Source organism: Rhinoderma darwinii, chromosome 2, assembly GCF_050947455.1.
Source record: "Rhinoderma darwinii isolate aRhiDar2 chromosome 2, aRhiDar2.hap1, whole genome shotgun sequence".
NCBI classification, from domain to species: domain Eukaryota; kingdom Metazoa; phylum Chordata; class Amphibia; order Anura; family Rhinodermatidae; genus Rhinoderma; species Rhinoderma darwinii.
The window spans coordinates 89161000-89185867 of NC_134688.1; the positions used below are offsets into that span (position 1 = coordinate 89161000).

General features: G+C 41.9%; 1 protein-coding gene across 1 annotated transcript in view; it reads left to right on the forward strand.

The window, feature by feature from the left end:
• NCKAP1L (NCK associated protein 1 like) overlaps window positions 1-24868 on the forward strand; it is a 225855-nt gene that overhangs the window by 142738 nt on the left and 58249 nt on the right. The window contains exon 27 of the mRNA XM_075850114.1: window positions 21347-21440. Within this exon, the coding sequence (XP_075706229.1) occupies window positions 21347-21440 (94 nt within the window). The remainder of the gene's footprint in view (window positions 1-21346; window positions 21441-24868) is intronic.

The following is a 24868-nucleotide window of genomic DNA, read 5'->3' on the forward strand; positions in this document are numbered from 1 at the left end:
AATAATAAAGAACTTGATAAGAGTAAAAGGGGGGATTGTGTTTTATTTTATTTCTTGAAACTTTTATGGTTTTCAAACTTTTATTTTTTTCACTTTTTTTTACACTTTTTCTCAAGTCCCACTAGGGGACTTGAAGGTCGAGCTGTCAGATTTATTTTTCTCTAATTCATTGCACTACCTATGTAGTGCAATGTATTAGATATGTCAATTATTCACTGACAACAAGCCGATTAGGCTTCGCCTCCCGGCGGTGCCTTACCTGCTTCCGTAATGGCAGAGCAGGAGGCCATTGTGTCTCCTGTTGCCATAGCAGCAGTCGCCAGTCCTGATTGCCTGTCAGGGCTGGCGATCTGCTAGTAACCGCTACGATGCAGCAATTGCTTTCGATTGCTGCATCGAAGGGGTTAATGGCAGGGATCAGAGCTAGCTCCGGTTCCTGCCGTTACAGGTGGATGTACGCTGATGATGACGCCGGATCAGCTCCTGAGCCGACGCCATCTTGCAGGCGGCTACGGAAGCCGATCAGGCTCCGCCGCCGGGCGGATCTTGACCGGCTTCGGTGCTAGGCAGACCGGGAGGCCAGTAATAGGCTTCCGGTTGCTATTGCAGCCACCGGAACCTCGGCAATTTCATTGCTGGGGTTCCGATGAGCTGCAAACACCTTAAGTGCAGCACTCGCGTTTGAGCGCTGCACTTAAGGGGTTAACGGCGGGGATCGAAGCTAATTTTGGTCCCCGCCTTTACAGCCGGATGTCAGCTGTAAGATACAGCTGAGATCCGGCGATGATGGCACCGGCTCAGCTTCTGAGCCGGTGCCAAACATTTGGCGTATGGGCACGGCAATTTGCGGGAAGTCAATGCTTTCCATGGCGTACCCATATGGCAAATGTCGGGAAGGGGTTAAGAGCGCTGTGACTGACACATTTTTATGGTCAACTGTGTAACAATAACTAATATGGGCACAGTTATGTGGAAATTTTACAGCCAGTGCTGTGTCACTGGCACAAATAAGTAGATACTTCTGTTTACTAGGCACAATGGTATGGTGAATTTCATATGGATGCTATAGCCATGATAGCATTATTATTTAAACTATACTACTGTATGATCACAGCTGTTTGAGTATCTTCAAAATGGCACCATTCAGTGCCATCATTAGCGCCACTAGGGCTGGGCACTTAGAAAACATAGTTTTGAGATTGTAACCAGCAGTGGTGGATTAAGTAGACCATGGGCCCTGGGCTGTTACCCAAACTTGGGCCCCCCTTCCGCACCACCGCCCTGCCGCGCCGTAACTATTTTTAAAACTACCCTTTTGGGCAAGCATTAACAAATCGGTGTTATGATTTTTGCGACGTTTTTTCCGTAGACAATGCAGGTTTCTTTTTTTATCGTTTTTATACACCCCTTTTTTGCTATTTTAGAATTTTTATTCATAAAGTTTGAAAATAATAGTAGAAAAATAAGCTTTTTTACGTTTCAGCTATTTTTTTTGGTAATAAACATAGTTTTACCCTAAAATAGACCTTTTATTTGTAATCGTCATTGTTTACCGTAAATTTTAATATATTACATGTCTATATTAGGGTAATTGGGTCAGCGCTAGCGTTACAACAATGATTTGCGGGGGGGAACATTTTTTTTTGGGGTGGGTATTTTATGTGTATTTATTATTTACACAGCAGCCCCAGTTACAGGGGAAATCAGCCCTCTCGTAGTGACGATTGTCACTAATAGGGCTGTGCTGGGTCTAGTAAGACCCAGCAGCAGTCTGTCACTAATGGCACCCGGTGATCATGTGACCAGTCACATGATCACCGGGAGAAATAGAGACAGCGCCGCTGCTGCTGTCTCTATTCCTATACACAGCGTTCATTGAGCGCTGTGTAAAAAGACATCGGAGAAGACAGAAGCAGCGAAAGCTGCTCCTATCTTCTCCTCAGGGTCCCCAGCAGTCACTGACAGCCGGAGACCCGACATTCAGCTGCCCGATCGCGCGGGCAGCAAGTTAAAACCCGAGCCGTAAAAAGTCTATGGCTCGGGTTTTAAGGACCCTGACCGCTGGCCGTAAAAATACAGCCAGCGGTCGGGAACCAGTTAATGTTAGTTGGGCAGGAGGATAAACCGGCAGCCAGTACTAACCTCAGCGACGGTGACCGCCCGCCTGGCTCTTCTCTTCCAGCTTCTCTTCCAGCTTTGGAGTAACAGAACAGCCGTCCATCGCTGTTCTGTTACTCAATGGCGGCGCCCGCAGTGTTAGAGAGGCGTGTCCTAAGCACTATCAGACGTGCTTAACGCCTGCTACCTACCCCTATCCCGGCCAATTCCCTGCTCCTTCTCCCCATCTCCGTAGCGGCAGTTAGCAGCGCTAGCGCGCTGAATAGTTTTATAAGACTATGTGCGGTTCAGGCTGCCATGGGCCCCCTGGGAGCCTCGGGCCCCGGGCCTCCGCCCGAACCGCCCATATGATAATCCGCCACTGGTAACCAGGGCTGTTTTTGGAGTTGTAGCCAGGCTAGTAAGTGTTTATTCTATCCTTCTATGTTTATGGCTCCTTTTAGTTAGTCAGACACCCTAAGGATATGTTCACACGCAGTGACCAAAAATGTCTGAAAATACGGAGCTGTTTTTAGGCGAAAACAGCTCCTGATTTTCAGTCGTTTTTGTAGCAACTCGCGTTTTTCGCAATGTATTTTACGGCCGTTATTGGAGCTGTTTTTCAATGGAGTCAATGAAAAACGCTTCCAAAAAACGTCCCAAAAAGTGACATGCACTTCTTTTTTGCGGGCGTCTTTTTACGCGCCGTATTTTGACAGCGACGCGTAAAATTAAGGCTCGTGGGAACAGAACACCGTAAAACCCATTGAAAGCAATGGGCAGATGTTTGTAGGTGTATTAGGGGCGTTTTTTCAGGCGTAATTCGAGGCGTAAAACGCCCGAATTATGTCTGAAAACACTGCGAGTGTTATACCCTAAGGGTATGTTCACACACTAGACTAAAAACGTCTGAAAATACGGAGCTGTTTTCAAAGGAAAACAGCTTCTGATTTTCAGAAGTTTTTTAAGCCAATGGGCAGATGTTTGGAGGCGTTCTGCTTCCGATTTTTCGGGCGTTTACTGCCGAAAAACAGCCGAAAATAGGCCTTGTGAACATACCCTTAGGCTGGGTTCACACAGACTTTTTTGCAGGCAGAAAATCTGCCTCAAAATTCTGTTTGGAAGTTTGAGGCAGATTTTCCTCTGCCTGCACGCTGATTTTCGCAGCGTTTTTCGCAGCGTTTTTCGCAGCGTTCTTCGCCCGTGGCCCTTGAGCGCCGGGGGCATAAAACGCAGCGAAATACGCTTTCTCTGTCTCCCATTGATGTTAATGGGAGGTCAGAGGCGTAATCGAACGAAGATAGGGCATGTCCCTTCTTTCTCCCGCGAGCCGGTCTTACCGTTCGCGGGAGAAAACCGCCACCGCCTCCCATTGAAATCAATCGGAGACATTCTCGGCCGTTATCGGCGAATTTTGCGGAGCGGTTTCCGCGCCAAAAAACTCGTCAAAAAACTCTGTGTGAACCCAGCCTTAGTATGAATAATGGATTGTAATCACGGTATCCTTGCTTAGCTGTAGACTTTTGCTCATTTACTATATAATAAAAGAATAATAATTGCACCTATGTACATTAGGAATCAGCGTGTCTTATGATACACGACTATGTGACACGTTCATTAAAATTAAGCCTGAAAATCCAAGCTGTTGAGAAGAATTGGACTGGTTGTGATGACCAATTAACCAATGAATATTGACTTTCCCATTATTCATTGCTCACCATCTATTGCCTGGTAATAGAATTGGAATATTTATACCATGAATCAAACAGCATTTACTCTAGTGACAGGTTTAATAGAACATTTGCAACAAAACTGCTGCACTTTGATGTTTCCAACACAAAAATTCATATTAGAACCTCATACACTGCCTCTCACTTCTTCCAGTCTATTTATTTCTAATGGGGATTATAGTTCAGTTTTATGCACGGAGCCACCTGCTGTTGTACATTATCAGTGCTTCCAAATGGACTGCATTCATGTGTTTTCCATACAGAGCTCTGTGCCCGCAGCCAGCAATGACATTTAGGAGCGATACCATGTGCTGCTTGGTCTCAAGTGTTTGCCTATCAGTTATTGGAACATGTCATATGTATAGAAATAGTGACCACTCATATAGCAGAATAATAAGAATCTATATACATTGTCTCCTTCACTCAGCCTTGGTAAACAATGAATAGTTTTATTATATTTGGGTCACAGGGTGCAGTAAAAAGACAAGGAGAAAAGTGGATGTTGGGAAAGAGACAGAAATAGTAATGTGGATTCAGATATTGTTGTCTGCAGTAGTGATCTGAAGGAGCAATAAAGTATGTGAAATACAGGACTAGGTGGAGATCAGCAGCGTAAAGGCTAGGACTACATAATGAGTATGTCATCTCAAGACCTCCACGGACCAAGCTGCCCCATAGAAGATTCATGGCAACATGGTATATATCCACAGTTGTAGAACAACCCATTATTCTGAGTTCTCAGGGCCATGTAGACTATGAAGTCAACTGCCCATGACCACCATCATGATGGCACTGTTTAATGTATGATGCACTTTTACCCCTTTGTTCCAGCAATCGGTGGGGTCTCAGCACACAGACCCCCACTGGTTAAAGCTTCTGACATGTACCTATGATATGTCAAACGTTTTATCAAATAATAGTGACACTTTAAGGACTTTTTAAGAGGACAGAAGTGTTATGGTGCTTTATTACATTTACCATCATGTGTGAATATCAAAAATGTTTCTAACCAGGAGTTTTACAAATGAGAGTTTGGTCTGAGCTCACCAAAATGTGTCACAATATTTAAACTGGGTTAATACCAGAGGTCAGCGAATTTCCCAAAATTAGTTTCGGATTCGGTCCTATCGAACCGGCTTTCAAATTTGATTTGGTCTGAATAAATCTGTTGTGAACCGAAAGTGCCCCGATCGCCATGAAAACTTGTATATGACACTCGAGGTCTTCTTGGATCTATATTATTGAAGATAATTTATGAAGGATATAATGAAGATTGGTGATTTACAAATTAATGTAAGAATTGTATAGCTGCAGCAGCACTCACATGCAGCAATGGCTGCCTGTCTAACTAACACACTGACATCGACTGTCTCCTATCTCTCTCTAAAATCTATCTCTCCATCAAATTATTGTAAATCTAACTATCTATTCTCTTCTCACTATGAAACACACTCACTGACACTAATCCCCTATATATCTGTATTCTGTGTTTAACTATCTCCCACTCTTTGTTTGGCGTTCTCTCTCTCCTATCTGTATCCCCACAAAACAGCAGCATTTCCTGGTTAGGCTGTTTATGGTGGCTGTGACTGATATGTGAATCACTGATATCCACTGAGTCATCAGTGATCCACACCTATACTCCTCATGATTGGCTGAGCTAGACAAAGGGCCGCCTGCAAGGCATTATGGGGTAGTCCGCCAGGTTGCCGCCAGAGGTCATGTGATCCCTCTTGTCTGTCTTCTTGTCTTCTCCTGATCTGCAAAATGGCGGCTGCCATTTTGAGCGTACTTATACAGGACAATTCCCAAAAATCCAAAACTCTTTGGAAATTAATAACAAATTCGATTAATGTAGAATTTATTTGCCCATCTCTAGCTAACACTAAAGGTTTTGTACCTAATTTTTTTTCTTTTTCTGCATAGGCATTATTGTAGCAAATGGTACAATCCCACACGAGAACCTGTGCCCTGCATGGAAAAACAGTGCTTGTGTTAATGGCATGATAACATTATACTAGACAGTCAACTATCTCATTAAAGGAACACTACATCGACATAAATCCTTCAGTAAAGTCATTGTGCAACGAGGCCATTTTATTCTATGGTATGTGACAGCATGGGCAATGAGGGACCTAGTTCAATATTTTGAACTTGAAACTATGCCTATGGAGATGGGTAAATCTCTTAACTATTTAGTCTCTTTGATGGATAATCTGTATTGCTTCCATCATAGGCAAAATACATTATGCATAGCTATAAACTCAGAAATAGAACCAAGTAACCAATAACAACTCATAGAATGATTCAAAACCTTTATTAGTAATGGCACTTGGGTTTTAAACCTGATTCCTCTGCCATTTATCAAGAAAACCATGTGTTTTATGAATTGGCAGAACTTTTGTCATGATAAATGTAAATATCATATTACATCATCTATCACTCACTAACTTTCTCCTTTTCCATTTGTAAAATGCTACAGAGAGCGGATAGGGATATGTAACTTTCCATTTTTAAAAAAAAAAAAAAAAAAAACCTTCCCTTCTCTGTTATTTTTTTAGTATCCGCAATGTAATCTCATGTTCATCCACAAGAGAGCAGTTCATCCACAAGAGAGCATTGTACTCTTATATATCCTCAGAAATAGAGTAAGGAGCACCACTGCCCACTTAATGCCCAGATTCATCAAGCTCAATTAAAGCCACTAATGTAATGTAAAGCAAGAATGATCATTATGTTCTCTCTGTATTCACTTACGTAATTATATGCAAAAATAACAACTATAATTGAGTTGATCAGTGTGGTCTCAATGTCAGCTTTCTTTGGGAGAATACTATATTATTTAGAAACAATTATTCGGTCATTGGAAATAAGAACAGTTACGACTGTTTTGAAGCTATGCTTTATCGCTATATGGAGATTTATATCCAGCCAACAGACCCTAGGATGAATAGTCTAAATGCACAGGTGAAATCCCACTTTAAAGGGGTATTCCCACCAGGGGCGTAACTAGGAAAGACTGGGCCCCATAGCAAACTTTTGACTGGGGCCCCCCTCCCCTGGGTGTCACACAACCCCCCCCCTGTAGATAGTGCCTTTTTTACAGCCTCCCCCTGTAGATAACGCCATACAGTCCCCCCTGTAGATAACGCCATACAGCGCCCCCCCTGTAGATAACGCCATCCAGCCCCCTGTAGATAAAACAGTCCCCCTGTACATAACGCCATACAGCGCCCCCTGTAGATAACGCCATACAGCCCCCCCAGTAGATAACGCCACAGTCCCCCCTGTAGATTAATGCCACACAGTCCCCCCTGTAGATAATGCCACACAGTCCCCCCTGTAGATAACGTTATACAGCCCCCTGTAGATAATGCCATACAGTCCCCCCTGTAGATAACGCCATACAGTCCCCCTCTGTAGATAATGCCATACCGCCCCCCTGTAGATAACGCCATACAGCCCCCCCTGTTGATAACGCCATACAGCCCCCCTGTAGACTGTATGGCGTTATCTACAGGGGGGACTGTATGGCGTTATCTACACAGGGGGACTGTATGGCGTTATCTACAGGGGGGACTGTGTGGCGTTATCTACAGGGGGGACTGTGTGGCGTTATCTACAGGGGGGACTGTGGGGCGTTATCTACAGGGGGGACTGTATGGCGTTATCTACAGGGGGGCTGTATGGCGCTAACGCCATACAGCCCCCACTGTAGAGAACGCCATACAGCCCCCCTGTAGAGAACACCATACAGCCCCCCCTGTAGGGAACGCCATACAGCCCCCTGTAGGGAACGCCATACAGCCCCCCTGTAGGGAACGCCATACAGCGCCCCCCCTGCAGGGAACGCCATACAGCGCCCCCCCCTGCAGGGAACGCCATACAGCGCCCCCCCTGCAGGGAACGCCATACAGCGCCCCCCCTGCAGGGAACGCCATACAGCCCCCCCCCAAAAAAAAATGCGACCTATAGTGTGTCCTACAAATAACATGCATCCCCTATCCACAGGATAGGGGATACATGAGTTATCGCTGGCAGCGATAGGGAGAACGGGGGACTGAAAGTCCCCTGAAGTTCTCCATGACTAACCTCTGACTTCCGGCGTCTGCGCAGCACAATAAAAATGAAAGGCGCGCTGGTCACGCATGCGCACAAGCGCGACCGGCGCTCCATTCATTTCTACGGAGCTGCCGACACAGACCCCGGAAGTCCGAGGTTTGTTATGGAGAACTTCAGGGGACTTTCGGTCCCCCGTTCTCCCTATCAATGCCAGCGATCACACATGTATCCCCCTGTGGATAGGGGATACATGTCTTATGTTTAATGGCAGAGCGGGGAGATACCTCCCTGCTCTGCCGTAGTGTTCAGTGGCGTCCCGCTGAAGCAGCCATAGCTGCTGCTAGCGGAGCCTCCGGCCATGGTGGGGGCCCGTACCGGCGGGTGACATGGGCCCCCTCATGCCACGGGCCCCGTAGCAGTCGCTACGGCTGCTACGGCGGTAGTTACACCACTGATTCCCACTAAGATTTTATATGCTATAAATGTCTAATAGGTGGGGATCCCACCTTTAGAATGGAGAATGGAGAGATAGCCACGCGTATGGTGATAAGTTTCGATAATATAGCAATAGTTCTAAAGCTTTATTCAGACGAACGTATAAATCGGCCGCGTGACGGACCTTTTATTTTACGGCCGTCACATGGCTGCATGTAATTGTATGGGGCTATTCGCACGCCCATTGTTTTAACAGACCGGTTGAAGGGCCAGTGAAAAAATAGGACATGTCCTATTTTTATCTGTTTTCACAGATCCCTCAATAGACTCAAGTCTATGAAATTGGGTCCCGCACGGGTGCAAATCAGCCGTGAAAAACTGCAGTTTTTCACGGTCGATTTGACACGCGCTCGTCTGAATAAAGCTTAAAGAGGCTCTGTCACCAGATTTTGCAACCCCTATCTGCTATTGCAGCAGATAGGCGCTGCAATGTAGATTACAGTAACGTTTTTATTTAAAAAAAACGAGCATTTTTGGCCAAGTTATGACCATTTTTGTAGTTATGCAAATGAGGCTTGCAAAAGTCCAAGTGGGTGTGTTTAAAAGTAAAAGTCCAAGTGGGCGTGTATTATGTGCGTACATCGGGGCGTTTTTAATACTTTCACTAGCTGGGCGCTCTGATGAGAAGTAACATCCTCTTCTCTTCAGAACGCCCAGCTTGTGACAGTGCAGATCTGTGACGTCACTCACAGGTCCTGCATCGTGACGGCCACATCGGCACCAGAGGCTACAGTTGATTCTGCAGCAGCATCAGCGTTTGCAGGTAAGTCGATCTTACCTGCAAACGCTGATGCTGCTGCAGAATCAACTGTAGCCTCTGCTGCCGATGTGGCCGTCACGATGCAGGACCTGTGAGTGACGTCACAGATCTGCACTGTCACAAGCTGGGCGTTCTGAAGAGAAGAGGTTGTTACTTCTCTTCACAGCGCCCAGCTAGTAAAAGTATTAAAAACGCCCCGATGTACGCACCTAATACACGCCCACTTAGACTTTTACTTTTAAACACACCCACTTGGACTTTTGCAAGCCTCATTTGCATAATTACAAAAATGGTCATAACTTGGCCAAAAATGCTCGTTTTTTAAAAATAAAAACGTTACTGTAATCTACATTGCAGCGCCTATCTGCTGCAATAGCAGATAGGGGTTGCAAAATCTGGTGACAGAGCCTCTTTAATACTGATGACCCATCATAGTTTTGGTACAAACTGCCCATAGGCTCAACATTGAAGCAACCCCAGCCTTGTCTATTCAACCCCAGCCTTATTTTCAGTTTAAACCTAAGTGATCCAATTTTAGGACTTCCATTGTAATGTAGATGCTTGTATTTTAGAGAACAGAGCTGTGATCAATTGTTTCCTCAATTCAAGAGACATCCACAATATCATAATCTACATTCCTCTCTCAATGTCTTCCCCTTTTCCAGTTGTTGAAAATGAAATATTATAGAAAGTAAATTAACTGTGAGATTGACAAGGGATTAGTCAGGCTTTAAATTATTAACCTCTTACCAAGCAAGTAGACTTAAGGATCAGTGAGGTCTAGAAAAGATTTACGGAATGGATATGTGATAGTTATGTCTCTATAGAGTGGATTTCTCATTAACATAGTAATGGATGCAACTGAGCACACATAAATGATCCAAGGTAATACATGAGATGTATATTGACCTCCCATCCCATTTAATAATCTAGTTGCCCGACTTTGAACCCTCTTCAGTTCTTCTATGTCCTTTTTACAAGGTGGAGCCTAAAACTGAATTCCATATTCTAGATGTGGCCTTACAAGGGATTTATAGAGGGGTAATATTTTTTATCTCTCTTTTTATACACCCTAAAGTCCTATTTGCTTTTGCAGCTGCTGACTGACATTGAGTGCTGCTGTTTACCTATAATTACTATAAATTGGCCACGAACAGTTCACACAGCTATTGTATATTTTGTAAGGTATTATACAAACTGAGTCATGTTGACATTTTGCAGTCTTTGCTCCATATCAAGTTATTGCTGATTTCTTTATATATCACTATATATATATATATATATATATATATATATATATATATATATATATATATATATTTATATATAGTGTATATCAACCTTTTTTTTATCTAAATATGTTTAACATTTTGTGCCAAATAATTTTTTCTTGTATATACCTATTATTGCCGGAGCTGTTTTCTAATACAGAGCAAAATAAAATGTTTCCTACTTGCAGCGACCACTAGGAGCTTATTGCATTCTATTTATACATTAACCCCTTCCCGCTGCAGTCACTTTTGACCTTCCTTGACAGAGCCTTATTTTTCAAATCTGACATGTGTCACTTTATGTAGTAATAACTTTGGAATGCTTTTACCTATCCAAGCGATTCTGAGATTTTTTTTCTCGTGACACATTGTACTTTAAGTTAGTGGTAAAATTTGGTCGATACATTCAGTATTTAATTGTGAAAACACCAAAATTTAGGAAAAAATTAGCATTTTTCTAAATTTAAATGTATCTGCTTGTAAAACAGATAGTAATACCAAACAAAATAGTTGCTAATTAACATTTTCCATATGTCTACTTTAGATTGGCATAGTTTTTTTTAAACATCTCTTTATTTTTCTAGGGCGTTACAAGGCTTAGAACTTTAGCAGAAATTTCACACATTTTCAAGAAAATTTCAAAAGGCTATTTTTACAGGGGCCACTTCAGTTGTGAAGTGGCTTTGATGGGCCTATACAATACAAACCCCTATAAGTCACCCAATTTTAAAAAACTGTACCCCTCAAAGTACTCAAAACAGCATTTAGAAAGTTACTTAACCCTTTAGGTGTTTCACAAGAATTAAAGCAAAGTAGAGGTGAACAAGGTTTACAAATAAATTTTTTTTTGCAGAAATTAATTTTTAATAAAAAAAATCTGTAACACAGAAGGTTTTATGAGACAAACGCAACTTAATATTTATTGCCCAGATTTTGAAGTTTTTAGAAATATCCCACATGTGGCCCTAGTGTGCTAATGGACTGAAACACAGGCCTCAGAAGCAAAGAAGCACCCACAAGGAATTCATCTAGGAGTGTAGTGAGCATTTTGATCCCACAGATGTTTCATAGATTTTATTAGAATTTGGACGTGAAAATGAAATTATTATTTTTTTCCAATAATATATAGGTTTAGCTAAAAAAAAACATATGTGGTCCTAAACTGCTGTTTGGCCACATGGCAAGGCTCAGAAGTGAAGGAGCGCCATTTGGCTTTTGGATTGCAGATTTTGCTGGATTGATTTCTCGGCACCATGTCGCTTTTGCAAACCTCATAAGGTACTAGTACAGTGGAAACACCCCTTGAGGAATTCATCTAGGGGTGTAGTGAGCATTTTGACCCCACAGGTGTTTCATAGATTTTATTAGAATTGGGCAGTGAAAATAAAACTAATATATTTTTCCAATAAGACGTAGCTTTAGCTCAACATTTTTCATTTTCTCAACAAATAAAGGAGAATGGGCACGCCAACATTTGTAAAGCAATTTCTCCCGAGTACGGCAATACCCCATATGTGGTCATAAACTGGTGTTTGGAAACACAGTAGGGCTCAGAAGGGAAGGAGCGCCATTTGACTTTTGGAGTGCAGATTTTGCTGGATTAGTTTCTGGGTGCTATGTCGCATTTGCAAAGCCCCTGTTGGGCCAAACAGTGGAAACCCCCCAGAAGTGACCTCATTTTGGAAGCTACAACCCTCAGGGTAATCACCTAGGGGTGTAGTGAGCAGGGCCGACGTCAGCACCCAAGTCGTCATCACGGCATCACTGTCCATACTGTTGTCACGACATTGCTGTCCATGTATGGACAGTGATGTCGGGAGGAGAGAACGAGTCCCAGGCAGAGCGCTAGCGGCTTTGCTCCGGGACTTCGTCTCTGGGGAAGCCCTTACATCTCTGTCCATATATGGACAGTAATATCAGAGGGAGAGACGGACTCCCAGGCAGAGCGCTTGAAGCGGCTCTGCTCTGGGACTCTGTCTCTGGGGAAGCCCCTGACATCACTATCCATATTTGGACAGTGTTGTCAGGAGCAGAGCAGTGTCCCAGGCAGATTGCTAGTAGCAGTCTGCCCGGGACTATGGCTCTGGGGTTGCCCCTGACAACACCATCCAAATATGGACAGTGACGTCAGGGTTTCTCCTGAAGCGGAATCCCCAGCCAGAGCATCGGCAATGCTAGAGGGAACCCCAAAGGTGCTACATAGAGGGAGAGAGGCTGTGTGGCACTACCTGGGAGTGGGGTCTGTGTGGCACTACCTGGGGGGGCTGACTGGCACTACATGGGAGGGTGGCTGTGTTGCACTACTTGGGAGGGGGGCTGTGTGGCACTACCTGGGGGGCTGTGTGGCACTACCTGGGAGGGGGGCTGTGTGGCACTATCTACAGAGGGCACTAAATTTATGCGGGTACAAACTGGGGGCCAAACTTCCATATTGGGGTATAAACAGGGCCTATGTCTATATGGAAGCACAAAATGACGTTTTCTGCTATTTTACTGCCGCTTTGAGTTCCCCCACAAAGTGACCTACTAAGTCTGTGTCAACCAAGGGCCCACATAAAGCTGGAGCCGGCCCTGGTAGTGAGCATGTTAACCCCACAGGTGTTTTCCAGAAATTAGTGTGCACCCAATGTTGCAGAGTGAAAATAGGAATTTTTCTATAGATATGCCCAGCTTGTGCCACGATAATAAGACAGCTCTCTAATTATTATGCTGTGTTTCCCGGTTTTAGAATCACCCTACATGTGGCCCTAATCTTTTGCCTAGACATTCGACCAGGCTCAGGAGTGAAAGAGTATCATGCGAAATTGAGGCCTCGTTTGACCATTTACAAAATATTGGTTCACAATTTCAAAGGCTCCCATGTGAAATAAAAAAATAAACCCCTGAGATGTGACCCCATTTGGTAAACGACATCGCTCAAGGCATTTATTAAGGGATATAGTAAGCATTTTCAAACCACAGGTCTTTTCCATAAATGAATGCGATGTGGATGGTGCAAAGTAAAAACTCCAATTCAGTGGCAAATATGTCATGCCCAGATTGTGCCACTGTAGACACACACCCCAAAAATTGTTAAAAGGGTTAGTAAATGTGGAAGTAAACTGCTGTTTGGGCATGCTGTAGGGCTCAGAAGGGAGGGAGCACCATTTGGCTTTTGAAGCGTAGCTTTTGCTTGGTAGTAGTTTTGTTTGGAGTTTTACTGGTATTTCAGTTTATAATGCGGGGGCATATGTGAGCTGGGCAGATTACATCAGGGCATAGTCAGGTGGTATAACAATGGGGTAAAAAAAACAATAAAATAATCCATAGATGTGTGTTACAGTGTAAAGCAATCCTTTCTGTACAGGCCAGTGTCGCCCTGATAAATGGTGTCGTTTTTTATCCCTCTTTTGTTACACACTCCGCACCTTTGCAGTTTGGGGAATTTTGCTGGGAAAGTGTTGTCCTCGTATAATACGGGCACCGTCACTTCCAGCAGGTATGTTTGGGCCCTCCCCTTCCTGGTTCCCTAATTTTAGGGCCTTGATAAATCTCCTTTTGAAACAGAACAAATATTCCCCTTGGGCCTGCACAACGGCATATTTTTTTCTTTCCTGACTTATTGGAGCCTTAACTAATTTTGTTTTTTCATAGACGTAGTGGTATGAGGGCTGTTTGTTTGTGGGACGAGCTGTAGTTATTATTGGTTCCATTTTGGGGTACATGCGACTTTTTGATCACTTGTTATCCTTTTTTTTTGGGAGGCAAGGTGAACAAAAAACAGCAATTCTGACATAGTTTTTTTTATACAGCGTTCACCATGCGTTATAAACTATATGTTAACTTTATTCTGCTGGTCAGTACGATTCCGACGATACCTAATTTATAGCACTTTTTTATGTTTTACAACTTTTTGCACAATAAAATTACTTTTGTAAAAATAATATATTTTTTCTGTCGCCATGTTGTAATAACCATAACTTTATAATTTTGGATTTGGATGGAGCTGTATGAGGGCTTGTTGTTTGCGAGACAAGCTATAGATTTTATAGGTACCATTTTTGGATACATGCGACTTTTTGATCACTTTTTATTCCAATTTTTGTAGGGCAAAGTGACCAAAAAAACTGAAATTTTGGCATTGTTTATTATACGTTTTTTTTACGCCATTAACCACGTGGAATAAATAACATAATAGTTTTAGAATTCAGGCAGTTATGGATGCGGCGATACCAAATATGCATGGTTTATTTATTTATTTTATTTTTCAATAATAAAGGACTTGCTTGTGTTTTATTATATTATTTGAAACTTTTTTTATAATTTTTACAACTTTTTTTCACTTTTTTTAAACTTTTTTTTTTTTACACTTTGTTTTAGTCCCACTAGGGGACTTGAAGGTCCGACTGTCTGATTTATTTTCTAATACATTGCACTACCTACGTAGATCACTGACAGCAAGGCCACTGTTAGGCCTCCTGTTGCCACAGCAGCAGTCGGCAGCCCTGCGATCGCATGCAGGGCTGCCAATTTGCTAATAACCGCTAAGATGCAGAGATCGAAAGCGATTGCTGCATCTAAGGAGTTATTTAACACAGAGAAAAAAGGAGTCAAACACTACTATTGAAAAAGTAGAAAATATCAATTTTTATTATGACAATTTAAAAATGAGGACATATGTAAAACTACAGAGGAACCAAAATCACAGCTGTGCAAACTCTCCTTGGCCATATGACGACATCCATAGGTAAGGCATGCTATATGCTGTGATATCATTACCCGTCTACCCTTTATATATACTTCTTTGGGGAGTCTTTGACACATTGTGTCTACATGGCTAGTTATACCTGGCTACTATGCTAGGTTTTATCCCCCCTAGTCTGTGACGTTACTCCTTACATATTCTTGGTTCTGGTAGGTTTGAGAATGTATACTGCTAACACTCAGTAATTTAGATAGTTATGCAGCATGTATTTATAAAATCAGTATTTGTTTTTTTTTAAATCACAGTAATTGCCTGTTCTACCATTGTAAATAACAGGGATTGTACAGTATATAGCTATATTATGAAGATATGTGGTGTTCACACTAGTCTATACATGGCCGTTGTACAGATCTGATTTTGGTTCCTCTGTGGTTTTACATATGTCCTCATTTTCACATTTTCGTAATAAAAATTGATATTTTCTACTTTTTCAATAGTAGTGTTTGACTCCTTTTTTATCTTTGTTAAATATATGTAAGTGTGGAGTTTCTACTCTGGTAATATTTTTTCTGAGATACTCTGGAGGTGGTAATACACTACATTGGTACCATCTAACCATTTACTTGCCCTGTGAGATTTGTTGTCTTTATCTAAGGGGTTAATGGCAGGGACCAGATCTAGCTCAGGTCAGTATTAGGCCAGTATTAGGCCTTCGGTTGCATTTGCAGCCACCGGCACCCTGGCAATTTCGTTGCTGAAGTTTCGATGAGATTCAAACACCTTAAAGGGAATGTGTTACCAGCAAAACATGTTTTTTTTTTTTTAGTTAAACAATTAGTGTATAGGTGATTAAACATTGTTCTAATTTTTTTTCAGGAAATATTATAAATTGGATTCAATTGGATTCTAATTTATAATATTTCCCATTGCTGGTCACTAGATGGAGCCATTCCCAAAATTGCAGCATTGCATGTGGTAAAGCAACCACATTGCTTTATGCTGCAAAATTGGGTAAAAAGCCCTTGCTCTAGTCTCTAGTGAGCTCTCAGCATCCCCCCCCCTCCTTTATCCTGGCTAGTGCCGGGAGAAAGGAGGGGTTTGAACGGTCTAACCTTCTACACTGTGTGTCGCCATTTTTTGAGCTAACACACAGTGTAGAAGGTTTACATACAGTAGTAAACACACACTGAAACACAAACATACATAGAAATCCCTTACCTGCTCCAGTCGCCGCCGCTCCCTCCGGTCCATCCGCTCCGTCTGCTGCCGCTGCTCCATGTGCACAAGTCCGGAAGCCGCGACCGGAAGTAGTAATCTTACTGTCCGGCCGCGACTTCCGGTCCACAGGAAAATGGCGCCGGACGGCGCGCATTTCAAATTGAACTGTGTGGGAGCGGCGCATGCGCCGTTCCCACACAGCGGCGTACATGTTAGTGGATGGAACGGGCCCCGTTCGCAGTCCCTATGGGACTGGAGCTGCCGTATTCCATGTCTGTATGTGTCGTTAATCGACACATACAGAAATGGAAAAAAAAATGGCAGCCCCCATAGGGAAGAAAAAGTGTAAAAATAAGAAAAAGTAACACACAAATTAATCCAAACGTTTTTAATAAAGCACTAACATCTTTAACATATTAAAAAAATAATTGTGGTGACACTGTTCCTTTAAATGCAGCGATCGCTTTTGACCACTGCATTTAAGGGGTTTATGGCAGGGATCGGAGCTAAATTTGGTCCCAGCCATTACAGCAGGGTGTCAGCTATAACATACAGCTGACACCCAGGGATGATGGCACGGATTCCTCTTCCGAACCCGTGTCATCCATTTGTCGTAAGTATACGACAAATTTCGGGAAGAACTAGCTTTCCATGATGTATACATACGACAAATGTAAGAAAGGGCTTAAACTCAATAATTAAAGAGTATGCAGTATGCTCCTTAGCTCCCCCTGGTGACCGCCACTAGCAGACAGATTTTTTGCATTCTACTGTGTCTATGCAGGGGAGCTCTTATATCAGAAAAACAGAGCTTCAACCTCTATAAAAATATATTTTGAAATGAATCCTCAGACAATTTTGATCTTAAAATTGACATAGTGTTAAATGGTGGAGATTCACTTTAATGTTTTATTCAGATGATGATCCAAATGTCTGTTTTTATTTTAATCTTGTCTCCCTATTGAATCAGGTAAACGCAACGTGGGATGGTTTTTTCTCTTGTACTCACAGTATATATCCAAGGAATTTTCTGTATATTATAGTGAAAGATCGGCTTAAACTCCGTGCCCAAAATTTAACACTTCAAACTAGAAAAAAGGCTAATACCATGAAAAAGGCATTACTCGTGGCAAACCTCAAACTCATGAAGTCTTATCCTCCAACTGTCAGGACCTGTGGTGGAAACATGTAGGGAGCTGTGGCTGAAGCATTGTCCGTCTCATGGGTTTATATTATTAAAGCAAACATGTGAAATAGCGTAGTTTAAACAGAATTGGATCTCTAACAGTCCAACCCTTACAATACATACAGAATGTAGACTACTTCAGTGTTTAAACCCCCACCCAATACATAGTCAGGCCACACCCGATTAGCTTCTAGGGGGCCTTTCTAGAAGTTGCTATATGTCTGTATTATAGAGGATATTTGACCTTACTTTGATGTTTCAGTGGTGTCTCTCGTTTATAGGGAAGACATTCTCATTATTTCATGTCGCTTACCCTGATGATGTTTTAGTGTACAAAATTATAATTTTAGAAGCATTAAATAAAACTGATCGTCAGTCATGGATATAGTATGGTTGGCATTGCATCATTGATGGAAGCATAAGTAAAAATTCCTTTAAGGTGATATAATTCCTAACATCAGCTAAGTTTCAGTATATATTATGTCCTGGTGCTATTTGTGCACGTTTTTTTCTGCAGCTGCTATCAGCAAGGGGGCCACATGTGTTTAAGAAGACTGTGATAGAAGAAGCAGGCAGGACCCCCTACCCTTAGATCTCTGCATTACATAATATCAAGTATTGTTTTGGGTGGAGACGTTTTAATTTTATTTTGTATGCAGAAATCAGATGTTAGGAAATGTTTCATACAAGGTCAATGCATTATACGACACAATAACAAGCATTAAGTGAAAATACACATCATCCCAGAAACAACTTTTCTTATAAATGACTATATAATAACCACAAATAGTTATCAGATGACACTGGAATGTGTTAAAAATAATGTCATGCAAAATTATTCCAGTGAATAATCTGAAGATGTAAAGAGATAATGGAATAACAGTGAAACACCGTAAGAATACAAATTTTGGGAGATTATCCTTGACTCTTTATTTCTACGTGACATTATTTTATACACGTTTCTTCCTTTTTTTGCATTTCACTAATAAAATAGGTAAGTAGAATTTATTTGATAAATTCCATATTTACATAGAACCCAACGGCGATCACCATTAGAGATGGCATGTAGTTCGGCTTGCCAAATTTGTGGACATAAAACTATTCTGTCCACAGAGGAAAAAACCGAATGTCCAGCTGTAATGTTCCGGACCTCTGTCTTTTGGCAGCAAAATCATACGGATTGAGTCTGTGGAGTCTGCATTGTGTGGTACCATGCTGCGTTCTGCCTGGTGATGCGTTGCACTGAGAGAGAACTTGACGTGACTAAAAGATTGCAGACATGTCTTGTCGAGGGCTAGAGCTTGAAGGAATACTAAACAGCTTGTCTTGCCTCATGCTGAGCTTCTTTGAGGAGAGTTTCCCTAGTGAAGATGTGCACAGGCAGCTTTTTTTCCTGAAGTTTATAGGGAGAGTATTAAGTAATAACTGACAAGACATATCAACAAGCTACCTTCAGGAGCGGAGTAAAGTCTCCTTTCACATGAAGTTGTAACTACTTCACGAATCAATGGAACTATATAGTGTATTAGTCACCTAGTGACAAGCCTATGGTAAATCCCAGCATGACAAATGTTATTTGTATACCGCAAAGTGGGACAGTTGATCAATTGAATCCACATCTGAAATGTCTTATATTGTTTAACTCTGTCTGTACGGATATAATAGATAGATAGATAGATAGATAGAGAGAGAGAGAGAGAGAGATAGATAGATTGAGAGATAGAGAGATAGAGAGATGAGAGTTAGATAGATAGAGACGTGCCCTTCGTTGCCTTTCCTCTTATCTCAACATATCCTGAGATGTGTGGCACGAGATGACCGCTATGAAGAAAAAACATGATTTTGAGATACTCTATCACGAGATGTGTATGGTATATGTGTCTATGTGCGGCTGCCCAATGGTTGTGATGTGTTTTGCAGCCTGTTAAGGGTTTTGATAGCATGTTGCGATATTGTGTTGAATTTGTTTCATGACAAATTGGAGTCCTTAAGCAAATTCAAGCAAAGGTAAAGGTGGGCATATCTATAGATAAAAAAAATAGATAGATAGATCTACATTCGTGGAGATATAAGACAGGAGGGATCCTCTAGTATAAGTCAAAATGGTACCGTATCCTAATTCCTCCATATACAGATATTATTACTATTTCCTCTGGTAAATAAAGGATTTTCTGCTTGTGACAATCCTTTTTTTAAGGGTTCCAGAAGATAAGCGGATCACGGTTTTTCCCTCTACTTCCACCGCAGTAATCTGTGGGGAACCTGACAGCTAGTCATCTATTCCCCTGCAGCAGCAGCACCACAGGGGAAACGAAACATGGAAATCAGTGGACTGCCCATTTAATGTATTGGCATGTTGGGTCCTTCACGAACACTTCTCACATGTTTTTTAAAGAGGCTCTGTCACCAGATTTTGCAACCCCTATCTGCTATTGCAGCAGATAGGCGCTGCAATGTAGATTACAGTAACGTTTTTATTTTAAAAAAATTAGCATTTTTGGCCAAGTTATGGCCATTTTTGTATTTATGCAAATGAGGCTTGCAAAAGTACAACTGGGCGTGTTGAAAAGTAAAAGTACAACTGGGCGTGTATTATGTGCGTACATCGGGGCGTGTTTACTACTTTTACTAGCTGGGCGTTGTGTATAGAAGTATCATCCACTTCTCTTCAGAACGCCCAGCTTCTGGCAGTGCAGACACAGCCGTGTTCTCGGGAGATCACGCTGTGACGTCACTCACAGGTCCTGCATCGTGTCAGACGAGCGAGGACACATCGGCACCAGAGGCTACAGATGATTCTGCAGCAGCATCAGCGTTTGCAGGTAAATCGATGTAGCTACTTACCTGCAAACGCTGATGCTGCTGCAGAATCAACTGTAGCCTCTGGTGCCGATGTGGCTGACACGATGCAGGACCTGTGAGTGACGTCACAGATCTGCACTGCCAGAAGCTGGGCGTTCTGAAGAGAAGTGGATGATACTTCTCATCAGAACGCCCAGCTAGTAAAAGTAGTAAACACGCCCCGATGTACGCACATAATACACACCCACTTGTACTTTTACTTTTCAACACGCCCAGTTGTACTTTTGCAAGCCTCATTTGCATAAATACAAAAATGGCCATAACTTGGCCAAAAATGCTCGTTTTTTAAAAATAAAAACGTTACTGTAATCTACATTGCAGCGCCTATCTGCTGCAATAGCAGATAGGGGTTGCAAAATCTGGTGACAGAGCCTCTTTAAGTCTTTTCCCCTTTTTTCTCAAAGTCCTTTTTTGGTTGTAACAGTACAGTTAGTTTGGCTTTAGATCCTTTTTGTAAAACAAGGCACAATGTTATGTAATACAGAACAGAAAATAACTACTTGCCTGGAAAATCCCACTTACTTTCCATCATGTTGTCCTTCATGGCCATAATTCTGCAGCATTTACTGCTTAAGGGACTAAGAAACAAATGCACAGTCATAGGGAATTAATGGGTAATTGAATGTGGGCTGGCAGTTCATAGTAATGAACTAATTTTCCACTAGGCAGGAGGGAAAAAAAAAATATCCCCATGTGGCACATTAAGACTGACCTGTTTTACTCAGTCTCATATTATTTCAGCCCATTATATGTATGAACAACAACAATAGCACAGTATGATTTTCCATCCCCAGCTGTCTACAGCAGTTACCACTAGGTAATTAGTTCACAGCCTCCTGGGGCAGGGCATTTTTGCAATTTGTGTTCTATTTATTTGTTTTCGTCTTTGGAATTATTATTACTGCTTTATTAAACAGTGAGAGACGCTGAAGCATAAAATGTCATTTATATGTCAATAAAATGGTACATTTCATCCCACAGGTCACCCTCAGTATATTTGAGTTGGCAACCTCAGCGGGTATCCCATGTGATGTTGACCCCAGCCTAGTGGCAGCTCTGTCAAATATGAAAACAGGTAATAATAAAATTGTCTCTTTATACATTGACCATATCATGTTATTATGGTGTACTTTTTGTTTTGTATATATACCGTTACCGGGGTTGCCAACTTAGCCAACAGGCACATACATACAACATTTTTATGGATATGAATGAATAAAGATGATAAGTGATATATGTCTATGTGTCAGATACTGATATAAACACATTAGCAGGATTTACTGTGACCTGTATAATGATGATAATTGAAATTGCATGAAATCGCACAAACTTCTTTAGCCGGGCCAAAAGTCCCCTATTTTTTACCTGATTGTTACACAGCTTTCAAAAACATTTGGAAACATTGTGTCGCTAGCACTTGGCATCCAGGCTCCCTGGGCAAGCACCACTGTCAACTGTATCTGTGTCCTCAGGGGCTGTCAGCTCCCTGCTCCGCCATTCACTCTGCCGTTGGTGGCTCAGCGCAGGCAGGTGCATTGACATCACTTCATCTTGCCGGCCTGTGAAGGGGTAACACTCTGATGTCATATACGTATCTTCATATACTTTGTGTTCTAGGTTCTGATGTAAAGATCTAGGTCCGTGTATTCACACCTTTACATTATATCCAAATAATAAATAGCTCGTGTTCTAGACATTGACGTGCATTATGAATTCATGGTGTTGAAAACAAGGAGTATATTGTGGGTATGTTTCTCAGATGAAATATGTGAAACTATAATGTTCATTTAAAGAGGCTCTGTCACCAGATTTTGCAACCCCTATCTGCTATTGCAGCAGATCGGCGCTGCAATGTAGATTACAGTAACGTTTTTATTTTTAAAAAACGAGCATTTTTGGCCAAGTTATGGCCATTTTTGTATTTATGCAAATGAGGCTTGCAAAAGTACAACTGGGCGTGCTGAAAAGTAAAAGTACAAGTGGGCGTGTATTATGTGCGTACATCGGGGCGTGTTTACTACTTTTACTAGCTGGGCGTTCAGCGTTTGCAGGTAAGTAGCTACATCGATTTACCTGTAAACGCCGATGCTGCTGCAGAATCATCTGTAGCCTCTGGTGCCGGCTCGTCTGACGCGATGCAGGACTTGTGAGTGACGTCACAGATCTGCACTGCCAGAAGCTGGGCGTTCTGAAGAGAAGTGGATGATACTTCTCGTCAGAAAGCCCAGCTAGTAAAAGTAGTAAACACGCCCCGATGTACGCACATAATACACGCCCAGTTGTACTTTTACTTTTCAACACGCCCACTTGGACTTTTGCAAGCCTCATTTGCATAAATACAAAAATGGTCATAACTTGGCCAAAAATGCTCGTTTTTTAAAAATAAAAACGTTACTGTAATCTCCATTGCAGCGCCGATCTGCTGCAATAGCAGATAGGGGCTGCAAAATCTGGTGACAGAGCCTCTTTAAACCCATAAGAGAGAGTGTCTTCAGCCTATGGATCCACATGCATTACCTCCGTAGAATGCATTTATTGGTGTCACCTCTCCTCATGCTTTTTTGTCTTTTTTCAGTCCCCACAAAGAATATACTTCTCGGGTCCGCTTTGTGGTACATATTCACATGATGTGCTTGCTACTGGTGTGTTTTTTGTGTGTTTAATAACTCCAAGATGTTCACCTATTCTTCTCTTTAGTTCCCGTATGGTTTTACCTACTTAGGCCAATGGACAGCTACAGGTCATTAGATATACATGTCCTTTGGTTTTACATTTAAAAAAATCCTGTATTTTGTATGTTTTACCAGTCGACAGTCTTGAAAAGGTTTTGCCTACCAGCATATGTTTGCACGCTATACATCCTCCACATCTATAATTGCCTACAGTACGAGTTGGTAGCCATGTTTGAATGGTTTGTCTGTCAGATGTAAAATGGCTTTTTACCAGGCGATCCCTTAGGTATCTCCCTCTACGGTAGGTGATTTGTGGGGTGGTCTTCAGTACTTTCTTTAGGTCGGGATCCTCAAGGAGGACATTCCAGTATTTGGAGATAATATCATGTACTTCATTGTGTGCCTCATCGAAGGTACCAATAATCCTAATGCTAAATGCACACATTGCGTATTACGTGCGAATTTTCCGCGCATATTTTCATGCAGCAAATCCGCAGCGTAATACAGTACCAGCAAAGTAAATGAGATTTCAAGAAATCTCATCTACACGGTGCAGATTTTTTCTGAACGTAAACTGACATGTGAAGCGTATTTTAAAATCCGCAGCATGTAAATTTATCTTGCGTTTCTGCTTGTGAATTGTATCTGTCTAGTTTTAAAGAAAAACTAAAATACGCAGCATTAAAAACACACCTATTTCTGCATCAAAATGTAAAAACCACACCTAAAAACGCATCACAAAACGCACCATTGAGTGCCATTTTAGCTGCGGAATTACGTGCGTATACCTGCGGTTTTGATGCAGATTTTCCACATCAAATTACGCAACGTGTGCATTGAGCATAAAGAAGTTTTCTTTAGTCTCTTTTTTGCATGGAACTTGGAGATCCCCCCTGTTTCTACTAATCCAATTGCATCCTCAAAGGCTCTCCTGAGGGTTTTATCAGGACACCCTCTCTCCCTAAATCTCTCCCATAGATCATTGGCTTCTGTCTTAAATGATTTTATAGATGAACAATTCCTTCTGATTCGAAGGTGTTGACCTTTTGGTATCCCCCTCTTGAGTGCTACCGGGTGGTGACTTTCCCATTTTAAAAGACTGTTGGTGGAAGTGAGTTTCCTATATACTGAAGTATGAATTTTCCCTCATAGGTGAACCATAAGTTCAGTTCATTTACATTAAGATGTGATACAAATTTGCCAAATTCTGATTCAGATCCCTGCCATAGTATAAAAATATCATCAATGAATCTATACCATGATAGGGTCCTGGAGCACCACTCTTGGTTTCCATTCACAAATACAGTGCTGTACTCCCACCAGCCCAGGAACAGGTTTGCATACGAGGGGTTACTAGGGCTCCCCATAGCTGTACCCCTGAGCTGGTGGAGGAATTGACCATCAAAGAGAAAAAATTTTTTAGTCAGACAAAATTCAAAAATTTCCAATACAAATTTATTATGGGGTCTTAATACCTCTTGTTTCTAGAAAACGTATCACTGACAATAATCTTAAATTATGCGGTATAGATGTGTATAAAGCCTCCACATCAATACTCGCCAACAAAATCTGTCCATCCAATTCAAGGCCATCCACCTTCAGTTGTGTCACGCAGATATGAGGGTAGGCTACTTACGATTGGTCTCAAAATTCTATCCACATACGTACCAATATTCTGACCTATGAAGAGAAATGTGCCTAGGCACAAAGTCCCAATTTCCCAGCCACCAGTCAATTAGTCGAAATGTCAGTAAAGGCAGTTAAAACATAACTTTTATTAATGTATCAGACAGACAAACGACACTGAAGGGTTAAAATTGTATCAGAAGAC